Source organism: Hippopotamus amphibius, chromosome 3 (assembly GCF_030028045.1).
Source record: "Hippopotamus amphibius kiboko isolate mHipAmp2 chromosome 3, mHipAmp2.hap2, whole genome shotgun sequence".
Lineage (NCBI taxonomy): Eukaryota > Metazoa > Chordata > Mammalia > Artiodactyla > Hippopotamidae > Hippopotamus > Hippopotamus amphibius.
The window spans coordinates 51,459,785-51,476,826 of record NC_080188.1 but is presented as its reverse complement, the minus strand read 5'-3'; the positions used below and the strand labels follow the sequence as shown (position 1 = coordinate 51,476,826).

At 35.4% G+C, this 17,042-nt stretch overlaps 1 protein-coding gene across 2 annotated transcripts in view; it reads right to left on the bottom strand.

Annotated features, from left to right (window-relative positions):
• CFAP299 (cilia and flagella associated protein 299) overlaps positions 1-17,042 on the bottom strand; it is a 550,226-nt gene that overhangs the window by 318,046 nt on the left and 215,138 nt on the right. Inside the window, exon 3 of one of the 2 annotated variants that reach the window (XM_057727886.1) lies at positions 9,437-9,521. In XM_057727886.1, coding sequence (XP_057583869.1) covers positions 9,437-9,521 — 85 coding nt within the window. Of the gene's footprint in view, positions 1-9,430; positions 9,522-17,042 lie in introns of both variants that reach the window. The other variant, XM_057727885.1, reaches the window with a different exon arrangement.

Here is a 17,042-nt window from a genome sequence, read left to right as displayed (position 1 = left end):
GTAATTTGTAATACTGGGTAAATAGTAAATCTGGAACTTTAGACAAGTTAGTGCCTACCCCAACTTCTATGCTCTTAACCACTGAACTACAATAAATCTTCTAAAGCCAGGATCACACTTCTCTTCCCATAAATAAAATTATCATCAGCTGCTTATACGCACCGTTGAATCCCCCAAACAGAAATGCATGAATAGTATTCAAAACACTCTCACATTTCCTTATCAAAACAAAGGTATCTCCTGAATTACTCAAATCTATCTTTTCCCACCATTCATTCTGTCATTTCTTTATCCCAGCCTTTTATTATCTACCTGAAATGTTACAATGGCCTCTCAACCTCTCTGTCTCATATCTCATCTCCAACTCCTACAGACATGCTTACCCTTACATACTGCCTCCAATGTACACTTTTTTTTTTTTGAACTTTTATTGAGATACAGTTAACAGACAATAAACTGCATATATTTAGAGAGTACAATTTGGTGCTTTTTTTCTTATTAGTAATGTATATATGGCAATCCCAATCTCCTAATTCATTCCCCCCAACCCTTCCCGCTTTCCCCACTTGGTGTCCATATGTTTGTTCTCTATATCTGTCTCTATTTCTGCCTTGCAAACTGGTTGATTTGTACCATTTTTCTATATTCTGCATATGTGTGTCAATATACGATATTTGTTTTTCTCTTTCTGACTCACCTCACTCTGTATGACAGTATCTAGGTCCATCCATGTCTCTACAAATGTCCCAATTTCATTGCTTTTTACAGCTGAGTAATATTCCATTGTATATATGTACCACATCTTCCTTATCCATTCATCTGTTGATGGACATTTAGGTTGCTTCCATGTCCTGGCTGTTGTAAATAGTGCTGCAGTGAACATTGGAGTGCATGTGTCTTTTTGAATTATGGTGTTCTCTGGGTGTATGCCCAGGAGTGGGATTGCTGGGTCATATGGTAACTCTATTTTTTAGTTTTTCAAGGAACCTCCATACTGTTCTCCATAGTGGCTGTATCAATTTATATTCCCACCAACAGTGCAAGAGCATTCCATTTTCTCCACACTCTCTCCAGCATTTACTGTTTGTAGATTTTCTGATGATGCCCATTCTAACCGGTGTGAGGTGATACCTCATTGTAGTTTTGATTTGCATTTCTCTAATAATTAGTGATGTTGAGCAGCTTTTCATGTGCCTCTTGGCCATCCGTATGTCTTTTTTTTTTATTGGGTTGTTTGTTATTTTTATTGAGCTGGATGAACTGTTTATATATTTTGGAGATTAATCCTTTGTCTGTTGATTCATTTGCAAATATTTTCTCTCCCATTCTGAGGGTTGTCTTTCGTCTTGCTTATAGTTTCCTTTGCTGTGCAGAAGCTTTGAAGTTTCATTAGGTCCCACTTATTTATTTTTGTTTTTAGTCCCATTACTCTAGGGGGTGGATCAAAAAAGATCTCGTTGTGATTTATGTCGAAGAGTGTTCTTCCTATGTTTTCCTCTAGGAGTTTTATAGTGTCTGGCTTTACATTTAGGTCTTTAATCCATTTTGAGTTTATTTTTGTGTATGCTGTTAAGGAGTGTTCTAATTTCATTGTTTTACATGTAGCTGTCCAGTTTTCCCAGCACCACTTATTGAAGAGGCTGCCTTTTCTCTATTGTATATCCTTGGCTCCTTTGTCATAGATTAGTTGACCATAGTTGATCTCTGGGCTTTCTATCCTGTTCCATTGATCTATATTTCTGTTTTTGTGCCAGTAACATACTGTCTTGATCACTGTAGCCTTGTAATATAGTTTGAAGTCAGGAAGCCTGATTCCACCAACTCCATCTTTCCTTCTCAGGATTGCTTTGGCTATTCGGGGTCTTTTGTGTTTCCATACAAATCATAAAATTTCTTGTTCTAGTTCTGTGAACCTTCAATGTACTCTTAAAATACATATCTGATCACAAGGTCCATTTGTCTAAATTTTTTCATGGGTACCCATCACCTTCAGGGCACTATACATGTGTTGCCCACCTCTTTGGTTTTCTTACCACCTCCCCTACATTTATTTGATACCTATTTGCAAGGTAGAATTGACCAGGTTTTGTCAACAACTGGATGTGATAACTGAGGAATGCAAGAGGAACAGAAATTTGGTTTTGTTGTAGATTAAATGTAAGTATCTGAGGTACAGCTATGTAGACCCAAACATTGGAATAGAGTTGAGATCTTCTTCTCCAGCTCTCTACTTAACACCTGATCAACTTCTTTCATCAAAAACAACTCAAACTCAGTATGTCCAAAATCAGATCCATGATCTCTGTACTGCATTCCCGATCTTTGAGTGTCCCGTGTCTCAAAGAGTAACAGCAGGGTCTATCCAGCTGTGAGGTCCAATTATCCATGGCCACTCCCTTTGCCTTAACCCGTCGCTTAGCTATTTCCTAACTGTCACCAATTCCTGCCCAGTTTACCTTCTAAATAACCTTCAAATCTTCTTTATCTTCCCTATCATCTTCCTTGTCCAGGCTACCATCTCATCTTCTCTTATCAGATTTTGCAATGCATTTATTGCACTCCAAAAAATAAAGCATCTGCTTTATGCTTTCTATAATTTATTTCCTATATTGAAAGCAAACATCTTCTTTGTTTAAAAATCTGATCATATCATCTCTCAACCCACCTAAATGCAATCAGAACTTTTTGTGTTTTTCATTCGTAGCACTTATCACAGTTGCAATTTTGCTTTATCTGTATGTTTACTTAATCATACACTTTCTTTTCCAAGCAACTCTAACCTCTGTAAGGCACTTGCCATCCACTGTATCCCCAGAAGCTCATACAATGCCTTGTACAGAATCAGTTATCACCATTTACTAAATAATTGAATAAATTAATAAATAGATAGACAGCAAAGAGCTACGTTTCTGTTTTTGCAGCAAGAAGCATACAGTTAGTGAGTTAATAGGTGTGGGTGATTCACCGAAGGAAAATGTGTATAGTGGAAGAGATGCAGGTCACGTGGAGGTATATGGTGGTCAGCCCAAGAAAGAGACTGAGATCAAAATCAAAAGAGAGTTAGAAACCTATAAGATAATCATGCCACATACACCAAATAAGGAGAGAAAAAAGATTAATCAACTATATAAAAACCTCAGAGCATTTAGAAAAAAATTGGAAACTATTGTCTCAGGAGAACCTATTTTACCTCTTCACTCTATTGTCTATCTAGTCTTTTCTTTATACAATCATCATATCTTAACCCCAAATATTGTCCTTAGTCTCTATCATGAACATGAAATGCTCTCAGGATGTTACATCTTCATTGAAGCATCCTCTATAATTTAAACATTTCTATGAAGACATTTCTGGAAATTGCAAAAAAAAAAAAAAAACCAAAAAATACCTTTAATCTCACTCTCATTTAAATACTTAATCATTTAACATTTCCACTGATTTTTCTGAGAAAGTGCATTTTGCACTATCTCATATGTTCACACAATGTGTTCAGTTATCTGTGAATTTTTTTATGCCCACTAGCATCACTATGATTTGTCTCTGAACTGAGTTTCTGGATATCTAGAATCAGATCTGCTTAATGTGCTTTTCCAAGCACTTGTTCTAAACATACACTTAATAAATGCCTCATTGTGGTGGCAGTGTTAAACACCATAGCATGAGAAATCAGAAAACTACACTTTCTCAGGAGACAATAAATCTGCTTACCAATGAAAAGAAAATGGTTAGTCATTTTAGTCTTTTAAAAAGTTTTAAATCTGAAATACATGGGGCATGAGGTAGAAATTTTTTCTTCCATGAATAGCTCATAGTTAAAATAAATTAGTTACATTACTAGGAAAAAATACTAATTGTAACTGTCATTTGAAATACTACATAAGTAACCCTTTCAAACATTTTGTATATGAATTACACATGAGGCTCAATATTTTGTCTAAACAAAATGCATGGAGCATCACAGTAATTTAGGACAGTATTTTGGAAAAGGTGTAAAAGAAGAAATGTGTGCTTATACATACATACATATATATATGCTTATATATACTGCCTGTATATGTGTGTATACACATATTCATATATTATACATACACATTATTTTATATACTTTATATACAAAATTCAGAGGCAATCATGAAATAATACTAACTCTTGAACTAAATTGAGTCACCTCTGGCTTACTACAAGCTTCTCAAAAAAGGGACTTATCTAAACAATATCTATATCTACAACATCTGACCCACTAAACCACTGAAAGCTTTAAAGGAAGTACATTTTCAACAATTTTTATTCTTTAAATAGCAGCGAGAAAAATTTTTAATTTTCATAAAACCCCATTCTCTCCCAGGGCATAGACCAAGACTACACGCCCAAGCAGCAGCTTTGTGGGAATGCTATAAATGATATAATAAGCAAATAATTCTATAACTTGCACATTGAAAATATTAGGGTGAAGGGCCCTGGGGATGGGGGCCAGAGAGGAGTGCTGTTTTCCTAAGCTCCAGGCTCTATAGAAAAGTAAATTCAAATCCTAAGTGGAGAAAACTAATAAATCACGTTTGCAATTAGTTGACCAGAGGAAGAAAGAGGACACTCAGAACAAGATCCAATTATACTAAATAGCATTTGAACCTGGGATCACCAAACTTAAAAATAAAAGAAAAAGTTATGAGTGTGGGAAAGTAAATTTAATCTTCTTCTAATTTCCTAGCTACATTTAAAGAAAATTACCTAGGAAAATTGCTATGAAATTAGTTCTTCAAACCTTATTGGGCCATGCAGGTCAAGTCAACTACGTCAGTTCTAAATCTCTATCATAATTTTTCTAGTATGTACTTTCAATAAGATGAAACAAAAAGAGTAGCAAATGTGCCTTTGGGTTGACGTTCTCCATTCATTTTGCACCTACACATTGTGTAGAAAAATCTCAATGCTCAGGAAATAGTCATTTCCCTCAGAGAGTTCAGACCTCACAAAATTCACATATAATTTCTGCTGACAGTAAATTAATATAGATTCAAATCTCATGAATATTGTACACTTTATAGGACTACTTTTTAAAAAGCATATCCAGTTAGTAAATGGTTTTTAAGTAAGCCCATGACCCTAACAATTAAATCTTTCTAAAATATGTTGGATTCTTTTATAAATTGCTCTAAAACTTTGGTAGTCTTCATTAAGACAAGACTAGGATATAGAAAATTAAGCCTTAAATGCCACCCTTGATACAATGAGATGTATTCTGCTGGTTATAACAGTATCACAAATTCAAAGGCCCAAATAAATGACCATGTGTTATTTTCGAAGTCAGCAAGCAATTAGCCTAAAAAAGATGCTAGTTTCCAAATCAGTGACAACCCACCCAACATTAAATGACTCAAAAAAAGTTAAATTTAGGATGTTTTCTAAGGGGATAAAAACCCCATAACGATGTAATTAAAGGTCATTTGGAGCAACAAAGTAGAAAAAAATAGATAAACACAGCAGAGCTATCTCATCTTCCCAAATCTAAATCCACCACACTTGGCAGATGTGCCTATAGACTCTTTCTTCACTTCTGCTAGTGGCTTCTGCCCCTCTCAAAGACAAACCCTTTCCTGGTGCTCTGAATCCCATCTCTCCAGCAAAGATCCTCTTTGTCCACTATGCCATCAATACTCCTCTCTCTACTGGGTCACCCATTAACATAAACTGGGTTAATATTATCCATCTTAAAACACAATAAAACAAATTTCCTAGATCCCCAACCCTGTGCCAGCTGTCACTCAAGGTCTACGTTAGACCTCACTGCAAAAATCCTCAAAAACAGTTGACCTCCTTATCTTCACTTACACACTTTTTTCTTTTCTATACCTACTCCAAAGAGACATTTAACCACAGCCCTCCACTGAAACAGCCCTTGTCAACATAATCAACGATATCTACCTAGGCAAAAACAACAGTAAATTTTTCATCATTTGTTCTGGGTTGAATTATGTCCCCCCAAAAATATATGTTGAGATCTTAACCCCTGGTACCTATGAAATAACCTTATTTGGAAATAGGCTCTCTGTAGATGTAATCAAATTAACATGAAGTTACATTCAGCCAGGGAAGGGGGTGATAATCCAATGACTGGTGCCTTTATAAGAAAAGAAGTCGGAGACACAGATACATAAGGAGAAAGCCATGTGGTGATGGAGGCAGAGGTTAGAGTGATGTCTCTACAAACTAAAGAACACCAGTGACTCTCAGCAACACCAGAAGCTAAGGGAAAGGCATGGGATAGATTCTCCTCTAGATGCTTCAGAATGGTTCCGCTGACACCTTGATTTCAGGCTTCTGACCTCCAGGCAAACTGTGAGAGAACAAATTTCTGTTGTTTCAAGCTGCTCAGTCTGTGGTAACTTGTTATGGCAGCCGTGGGAAACTAACACGTCATCTTATTTAACCTCTCAGCAGCATTTGACGTGGTGAGCACTCTTGCCTTTGAAATGTTTTCTTTTCCCGTGTTTAAGCATGGCTCTCACCTGATTTTTCTCCTACCTGCTACTTCTCAGGTTCCTTAGCTAGTTCTTCCACACATTCCAGATCTCTAAATGTTAGAATGTCCTAAAAATCTGTCATAGAACCTCACTCTTTTTACCCATACTCTCTTCCTGGTAAATTTTTGCAAGTCCGTGACTTTACATAGTATTTAGATGTTAATAACTTTCATATTTATATTCTAACCAAGATTTCTTCCAAGTTCCAAACTAATATATGTAAATAACCAATCAATTTGTCCATTTCGGTATTTAATAGGCAACACAAAATTAATACAGCCAAAACAGAACTATTTCATTATTGACTCCTGAAATAAGTTCCCCTTTCACAGTAACTGCCACCATCATCCCCACCTGTTCAAACTAAAAACCTAGAAGTCGTCCTAATTTCCTCTTTCTTCAATATTCCACATCTAATCCATCAGTGAGTTCTGTCTGCCTTGCCTCCAAAACATAGACACAATTCAGTAACTTCCCTCCATCTCAACTACAACCACGCTGTTTTGAGAGTTCATCTCTTGCGGGTTGATTATTAGAGCTCCCTAACCTAACTTCTTGCTTCTGCTCTAGACTTCTCCCACACATTCTCCTACCCCACAAAGCAACAAATGAGGTCAGTCTTTCTAAAATGTACCAGATCAGGTCACTTCTTTGCTTAAGACTGTCTGTCCATCAACTTTCTATCACAATAATAAAAGAATAAATGTAAAAATTAAAAAAAATAAAATCAAAATTCCTTAAAACCTATACAATCTGGTTGCCGACCTCTCTGATCTCATCTGTCTTTATAATTCCCTTCAATAGCTGCCTTCCAGCCATTCTGGTCTTCTTACCATCTCTTGAATATGCCATGATTGTTGTTATCTCAGGAGATTTTAATACATGTTCCTACTTCTTTGGATATCTCTCCCTCTCAAGTATTTATCTCTTCGGGGTGTTTCAGCCTTCAGATTCCATGGCTATCTTCCTCATTCCATTCAAGTCTCAACAGATGTCACCTCCTTAAAGTGATTTTCCTGTATACAGTAGCTAAAGCAACCAATCACTGTCTGTTCCATACTCTAATTCGATGTTCTTCATAGCACCTGTCCAGAGCTGAAATTAATTGTTCCATTTTTATTTTGCTTACTTATTTTCTATCTCCCTCTCTAAAATGTAAACACTTTAAGCTCATAGATTCTGCAGTGCCCCAGTGTCCCAGCAACTTGTTCCAGGCTTGAGCAGGTACACAAGAAATACGTGTAGAGTGACTGGAAAATGGATGGGAGTTGGTCAGGAAAATACACAGGTGTATCACTTAGGAGGCTGTTATAGCAACATGTTTAAGATATGATGAGGGTTTGAATCTAGATAAATGATATTTGAGATGGTGAAAAGTGATTTGACATATTTAGAAGAACTTAGTGGCTCGTTCAACATGGGTGAGAGAGAATAAAGAGTTTATTATAACTGACATAATCCCAATCTGGGTAAATGAGTGGCTGATGCCATCATTCATTGTTAAAGGAAATACCTACAGGATAGAAAGGTTAAAAAGACATTTTTGAGAGGAAGTACACCATTGCAGTAAAAAACATGGGCCTAGGGTGTCTAAAGCTGTTTGTGTTTCTTGGTGCTACTGTTTAACCATGGGACATTTTTTTTCAACCCTAAGAAACCTGATTTCTATCCTTACTATGAATGGAATTTGTTCCTGTCAAATATTTTTTTAAATGTGCATGTTTCCAAACACAACAGATCCTTATTCAGTCCTTATCCTGCTTGATCACTGATGATCATTTGCTCCTTCTTGAAAGTTCTTACCACGGATTCCTATGTCACCAAATTTTTCTGTCTTTCTTCCTGCATTTCTAGCTGCTCTTTCTATTAATGGTCAGATAAATTCCAAACTTATCTGTTGTGATTTACAAAGTCCTCCAAGTCTAGTCTCCACCCATATTTCCAACCTCACTTCTTTTAAATCTCAGCCCACTTCCATCAAGAAAATTCCACTGATTTCAAGTCCAGGATCATTCTATACAATTATCCAAAGAGGCATGCTTTTTTTTCTTTCTGAAGAACACTGAGGATTTTAACTGCATGTGAAATTTTCAAGGGACATGATAAAGAGAAAAATGCCAACTTTTTAATTTAGAAAACTTTGGTAGAAATAGACATCTTTATAACATATTTTTCTGTTGCTCTAAATTTTTCATCATACTACTTATTATTTTTCTGTAAGTTACTTATAGTTTCAGCATGAATATTTGTCTATTTTCATTCTTAACTTGGAACACTTTAAGACTTACGAAAGACTGTTATCACTACTATTATATTAGCAAAGCATGAAAGTAAATATTCCAAGTAATATTAGCAATTGTAAATATTTGATCTAGCACACAGTTTAATAAAGCAAGAGCATGTTCTCCTTGGATGATTCAAAATCACTTCTCTCCATTATGTGGTTTCTATCACATCTCCCAAGGTAGCACTATAGGGCAGACTCTATCTTCCAGAGGTAGCATGAAGTCAGGTAGGCAGGGGGAAGACCTTGGGGATGAGTAGATGACATGATTTGGAGAAGTGTACTAGGAGGTTGGGCTGAAAATAAGCAGGAAGTTTCAACACAGGAGTAGTACAGAGTTGGAGATGACAACTGGTCTGCCAAATACAGGCATTTTCTTCACAACAAATACATAGACTACTACTAGTATTTTTCATCATTTGGCCACTTCTACATATGTTATTTGGAATAAAACTTTTTCTACATATATTCCTATAATATATAAATAATAAAGAGCTATATTACATCCCTCATGAATTACCATTCAGAGACAGTATTAAAAGTTATATTATTAACTAAATATATATTATATACTAACTGTACCATAAGGTATATATTTTTAAGCCTTTGAATGAAATGTACTCACGCTCACTTTTCCACTGCGATTGTCTTCTTCTCTCACTGCCAGAGCCTTCAGAAAATTATCATGCAGGTCTTTACCAGCACTTGTTAATGTCCTATAAAAAGCAGGTCTTTAGTTATAATATAGTCGATAAACAAATATGTTGAAAATACTCTGGGTACAAAAAACAATGCTTCTTTATTCCAAGTGACAATTCTTTTAACACTAAAACTATATATACACATTATATACACAATCATTATAAGCCATACACTATTATAATCTATTAGATTCTTCAATTTAATTTCATGTAGAGTCTTTATTTACAAATAATTGGAATCAAGTTTATAAATAATATCAGTACTCATGCCAGATACAGTTAATTCCATTTACATGCCCATTTTATTCTTTTAACCATGCCATGAAAATTCAATATATTTATTTCCCTCACTACCCACAATAATTTTAAATTGCCTGTAATTTAAGTACAATTTATTAATTTAATATAAGAAAACTAAAATATTAGGCACTTAAGCCAATTTGGTTACTGGAACAGAGCACTATTTTAGTTCTATGAGTGGAGATAACCAAGGCAAGACAGGAAACTAGGTTATCTTTGTCAGATAAAAGAAAGCATTAAAAATTCAAGAGTGAAATGACTTTCTCTGGAAATAAATTTTAAAGAAAATTTATCACAATGATCTCAATCAAGCAAAACGGAACCACAAAACAAAGAGTGAGTTCAAGTGTGATTTGCGAAATAATAATCTTTATTTGGCAATTTTCTATATGGTCAACAAACAGTTCTCTTTGCGTGTCTATTATGTACCAGGAACTATACTAAGGACAAAGATGAATGAGACATAATTCCTGCTTTTAAGTTGCCTGTGGTCTCACAGAGGTGAACAGATACAGCAAGATTATAATATCATACCATGTGATAACGTAATAATAGAGATGTGGATGGATATTGAGTCATAAGAGAAATATTCTACCTATTCAAGGAAAAGTCACTTAAGTTTTAAAGCTATCATTGAACTAAACATTAAAAGATGAGACAGCATTAGCCAGTTTGGGGGTGGAGGTGGTGGGAGAGGGAAAGATTTATGAGTAACTACAAAGGAATTAAAGAATAGAGATGAAAAACTGCCAGGCGCCCTTGCATAACTACAAAAGAGTCAGAAAGCAAGCTCAGGAAGTGAGGGAGAAACCATATAATATTAATAAAAGCTAACATTTTTACAGACATACTGCTGCAAATATTTAGTTAAGCCCACTCAGCTAATCAGAGCAGACCTATTTCAAACCCAGGCAGTCTGGTTCTAAAACTCATTCTCATAACCACTAGGCCATGCTGCCTTTCCAGGAAGGCCTTCTTTGCTACATTAAGGAGCTTGAGGCTTGTCTTCTAGGAGACGCTGAACCACAAAGGTCGAATGCAAGGAAATAAGATGGACAATTTTATGTTTTAGTAATAGTATCCAGGGGTTGTGATAAACATAGCCTGAAGGAGAGACACACTGGAAAGATTAATTAGGGGGCTTTAGTAAGAGATGATGAAGACCCGACTTAAAGCAATGGTGGTAAGAATAAGAGGGGATAGATTTAGTAAATATTTAAGAGGGAAGTAGACCTGGTGATTTCTTTTTGTGAAGAGTTAAAGAGAAATTACTACCAGGTTTCTTTAAATCCATATAGGATGTACAATATGTAACCTACTGATTATTCTGTTGAACTATAAATGCAACTCGTTAAATTGATCACAACTTGTCAGCTTTTCCTTTTCTAGTTTTATGTGCCTTGGCTTATAGTATCAATATCAACTAATAATCAAAATTTCTAATTATTCATAAACTATTAATTGGTACCAATGGAGAGAATCAGATATTTGAGAAATTTCTCAATTTATTGTTCTATTCAAAAGTGAGTCTTTCATATTATAATATACCTATGCACTGCTCTGACATTAAATCTCCAAAGTATCAAATTTATTTTGTCAGAAGCTTGCCCAGAAAACATGTATTGTCTCTCCATTGCTCACAGGTTAATCTTTTCATCACTGGTTATTTTCTACCTAATTTCCTGCTTACAGTCTATATTTAAAATCAGAACGAGTTAGAAATTCTCTGTGAAGTTTGAACAGAGAATTCGTTTTACAAGTGTATCAGTCAGGACTAGTTAGGTTATGCTATAGTAACAAGTGGCATACATCTCTGTGGTTCATAATTACAAAGGATTATTTCTCAATAATGCTATGCATCAATAGCAAGTTGATTGTGGCTCTTCACCTTGAGGGGATGAATTGGGAGGCTGACAAAACAGCCTCTGAAACATCTTTGATTATTTTGCAGAGGGAACATGGTCACACACTGCATCTTAGAGCACCTGCTTGTAAGAGACCCATGTCAGGTCCATTCACATTTGATTGGCCAAAGCAACTGCCATGCCTGAAATCAATGGGATGGAAAAGTATAATCCTACCCTGGGAAGAGTAGCAAATACCTATAAACAGTATCCCATGTACCTCGTGCTTTCTATAGCATAACCAAACAAAGGCTGAGAGTAGATAGCTCAGGAAACAAGAGCAATAAAGAAAGCAATTTCTGAGTAAAATTTAAAGGTATGTGAAATGTGTTAAATAATTGTGCTTCATTGCAATTTAACCAAATAAAGACACTTTTTGAAATTAAGATCACTAATCTTAGCTCCAAAGCAGAATATTTTCCCACAGACCCACAGAGCATCTAAAAATTATTGTTGAAGGAATGAAATAAGACTTTGGTATGTGGTCTTCAGTGATAGCTATAGACACCTGTTGGTTTTGCCTCCCTGACATCCCTTCCCCCTTCCAACTTTTTGATAACAGAACCCTAATTTTTATTTGGAAAAATGGTCCCTCCCACATTCTATGCTTTGTGGGGTAGTCATTTAAGGTACCCACTCACTCTCAACTCTTACCTCCCAAACCCCAGTGAATGATATGCCTCAACCCTAACCAATATCACATAACCTTGTGAGAATGTACATCATAAACAGAGAGACACAGGATGCAAAGCAGCTGTAGTTGTAGTGATTGTCCTTAATTCTTACTATATAGCCTCATCATTGAACTTTTTCTTCGAGTCTACTATAAACAGTGCTCCTTCAACAAATCTCCTTTTTTATCTAGTTCATTAGAATTGGTTTCTATTGCTCACAACCAAAACCTATAATTGATACGGTGGTTATCTAGTTAAGATACTGCAGAGCTCCTGAAGGTTTCCATATAGTAAGTCTACTCCCCACTCCTCCCACCTCCCCAAACACACTTTATTTTGTTGTAAATCTTAAGAACATTACAGATAAGTTAAAATTCAATTTGATCACCAACCCCAGCCCCAAAACACCAAAGGTAACCACCATTATCATTTTTGCATGCATCCCTCAAGGTTATTTTCTATTGTTTACGTATATACTTGTGTACCCATAAAAGCATATATAGTACCATCTGGTGAGTTGTTCATTTTATTATATTTTGCAACTTACTATTTTACTGCATTGTTGTTATTGTTCCTGGGAATAGATGTTTATGAGAGTGCCAAGGAAGATCAAAATGATTCCCAGATTTATCAGACATGAAAAGCTAGAAGAATAGATTTCTAGGTACCATTCACTAGCAGGGAAGGAACTCCTAATATTCTGCCAGGCCTAGCTCTCTTGCAAACAGCTGAGGTTTTTAGCAGGTATCTGGGCAGGGCAGGAAAAGGAAATAATTGCAGTCGAATTTTTGCTGTCCCTGGAAACTTACTTTGGCAGCCACTGTTTTCCCTTGCTCCAAAAAAATAAAGCCCCAGTTTTCACCTGGGCATGTAGCTTTCTGGAACAAAGACTACATTTCCTAGCCTTTTTTTCAGCTATTTATGCTCATACAACTAATTTTTGCACAATGGGATCCAAGTGAAAATTATATACAATTTCTAGGAAGTGTACTTAAAGGGGTTGGGTGCCATTTTGCCTGTACCGTGATTGGAATGCAATATAAGGACTGGTGCTCCAGCTGTCATCTTGACTTAAGTGGGAGGCCACTGTTAGGCAGAAACAAAAGGAAGAAGCAGGGTCCCTGACACCTTGGAGGACCAACCCAGACTTGACTGACACCATCTGGACATCTGGAATGTGAGACTAAAAAAGAGCTTATATTTGGTTTCAGCCACTGTCATTTTGGGTTTTTCTATTATTTTTAACTAAACTTAATCTAAACAGATACACTCACCATATGAAATTGCTCACCCTTCTGACAAAGATGTTGTTGTGGGATTGGCTTGGTGATCAAACTGGACTTTAACCTTATCTGTAATATTCTGAGGATATCCCAGGACACTGTATTACTTATCTAATTAAAATTAATTGTTTTTTAAATATTCAAAATATTAAGTATTTTAAATGGAAGCATGAGATAATGGAAATTAAACTGAAATATAAGATGGGACATCAGTCTTTCATTCTTATTCATTTACCAACTGATTAGTCCAAGTCATCATATTTTGATGAACCTGGGTTTCACGATGGGCTAAATAATCTCTAAGCCCCCTAGCAGCTGTAAAACTTGTAATTTAAAATGATCATACTCTATCATCAATCACCAAATGCCATTAATTTATAATCAGCTTAAGAAATGTGACTGTCATACTGACAATACATTAAGAGCATATTGTTCCTCTTTGGTATTATTCAAGTCTTAGATACACAGACTTACATCATTTCCTATTACCTCTATGAGGAGGATAAAAGGATTTTTGTTATATAAATTGGGAACAGAGAGGATATGGTCTATAACCCGTAAGCTATTTGCAGCAGAGTAAAAAATGTTATATAAATAATCAATTATTATAACATGCTACATCTGAGAACCTGAAACTTCTAAGCAAGGAGAAATGTTGGAAGAGAAAGGTAATACTGAGTGTGTGGTAAGGAATTCTTAAATCTTTAACATGCATTACTCTTACTTAACTAGATTTATTTAACAGTCAGTGACCTGAGAAACCTCGCTTAAATAAATATTACAAAAGGAGTTACTTCCTCAAGAATGAAGTAGTTCTGTTACAAAATCTGAGGGTTATGAGTTTCGTAAAGGTAAACACTCCATCTTCGTTGTTTTCACTTCACCACACTTTCAAAACGGGGTCAAAGCCTTGGGATGAGTTAATTTTTACCAACCTTGCTTAATCACTAGCTAAACGTATTTATATAATTCTACATGAATGACTCTAAACATATTCTTAATCCTCAAAAATTAGGCTACTGGTTTTACGCTTTAATTATGTTGCTTATGTATTCCACATTCATATTTCATATTTCTACAATTTATATTCAACTCATTAGCACTTGTTTGAATATGTAATTCAACCTCTCTGTGCCTCAGCTTCTTTAGACGGATGTTTAGTAACTCAGTTTGGAAAAATTAAATGGAGAGTAAAGTAAAAGATAAAGTAAAACATAGTAAACAAGTAAAAAAATTATTATAAAAACTCTATATTATCTTAAGAAACAAGCACACTTATTTATGAAAAAGCAGTTTTCATAAACAGCTTTATTTCCCATGATAAATTTACTGACAAAACTACTTGTATGTATGTGTATTTGTATGGTCTCAAATATAATTTAGATTTTTTAGAGGCCAAAATGGAAAAAATTGTTTGCAAACTTGATAAAAAATATATAATTTTAGTTAAAACAATGTGTGAATTTTTAGATAATTCACCTGAGAGTTTGAGTACGAAATATGGAGATATGTTTTTTAAGTCCTTTAACATAGGGCATCTGTTGCTTTGTCAGAGAGGGTTGGTCTTGCACATTTTTTTCCAGGAGAACATGATACCTTTTGCTTTGTCCTTTACATAAGTAAGGAGGGAAAAAAATCTTACTTCTCCCCAAATAAAGTGTTTTATAAATATCTTTAAATTGGTCAATCTTTACATTCCTTTTCTTAATTTATCATTGTGTATTTGCTCTGTATTAGTCAGCACAGGCTGCCATAGTAAAATACATAGTATTTTGTTATGCCCATAGATGGGGTGGCTTCAGCAACAGAAACATATTTATCACAGTTCCAAATACCACTGGAAGTCTGAGGTCAGGGTCCCCTCACGTTCTGTTTCTGGGGAGAGCTCTCTTTAGCTTGAGGATGGCTGCCTTCTGTGTCCTCACATGGCAGAGAGAGAACGCGAGCAAGCTCTCTGGTATCTCTTCTTATATGAGCACTAAGCCAATCACGAAGGCCCCACCATCATAATCTCATCTAAACCTAATTACCTCCCAAAAGCCAGTCTCCAAGTGCCATCCCAAGTGGGGGCTAGGGTTTCAACATCCTAATTTGGTAAGGTGGGAGTGGGGGAGGGAGCACACAATTCTATTCATAGCATGTTCTTTCTCCCTTCAGAACTCATTTCCCATTTTCTTCTTTCTTGCCACATTCTGTCTTGCTTGCCTTATCACTTCTTTGGTACAACTTGAAACTATTTCAAATTTTCTTTTATCATGTGGGGTAACTTAGCAAGTTTTTACCTGTTGAGATATGCTAGATTAAGTTACTGCAGTCAGCTATTTGTTCCTCTCCAGCTATCTTTAGCAAGGTGCAAACAATTTCAATCCAGATAACCACAGGAAAAAAAAAAAAAAAACAAAACCCCAAATGACAGACCATAGGAATTTGCCTCAAATAGTACAGAGAAAAACTTCCTGTTGCTTATCTTGAATGTGAATTTAGAAGAAAATAATACACTCATTATAGGATTATTTTAACCTTTATATGTGTGAAATATAACTAACGTATATTAAAAAAGCATAAAACTTAGATAGCCAATTATTACAAAGCCAACCCCTGTAACTCATCACTTAGTCAAGAAATAGAACAATGATGACACTCCAGGACCCCCACTTACTCCCTCCTGCCCACAACTCCATCTCCCACCACCACCATCACCACAGGTAACCAGTTTCTCACTCTTATGAAATCCATTCCCTTGCTTTTTCCTTATCTGTCTTCAACTTTCATGATCATGATTCCTTTTTATCACTTAAGTATGTACCCCCAAACAATATGCCTGTTAATTTGCCTGTTTCTGAACTTTCTACAAATGGGATCATGAAGTATGCATTTTTAATATACTGTTTCTTTCATTAATATTTTTGATGTACATTTTTGCATACATGCTGATGCATGGGGCTGTACCTCATTTTCACTGAATTCTTTTATATGAACATACAACTATTTATCCTTTTTATTAACATAGACCTCAAAGTTGTTTCTCATTTGGGTCTATTATAAACATGCTGCTAGAATTTCCTGTACATGTGTCGGAGCATGAATTTCTCTAAGATATGTAGCTAGCAATGGAATAGCTGTGTGGTAGGATACTTGTAACTTTAACTTTACAAAATACAATGCCAACTTCTTTCCAAAATGGTTGAACCAATTTACACTCCTACTACCAGAACATGAGAGTTCTTTTTGCTCCACATCATTCCCAAAATGTTGTATTTTAGGACATTTTAATATTAAGAGACTCAGTGTATGTGTACTAGTATCTCATCATGCCTTTAATTTGCATTTCCCTGATTACTTTTCTGTTTTTTATGTACATAATTTTATGTCTGA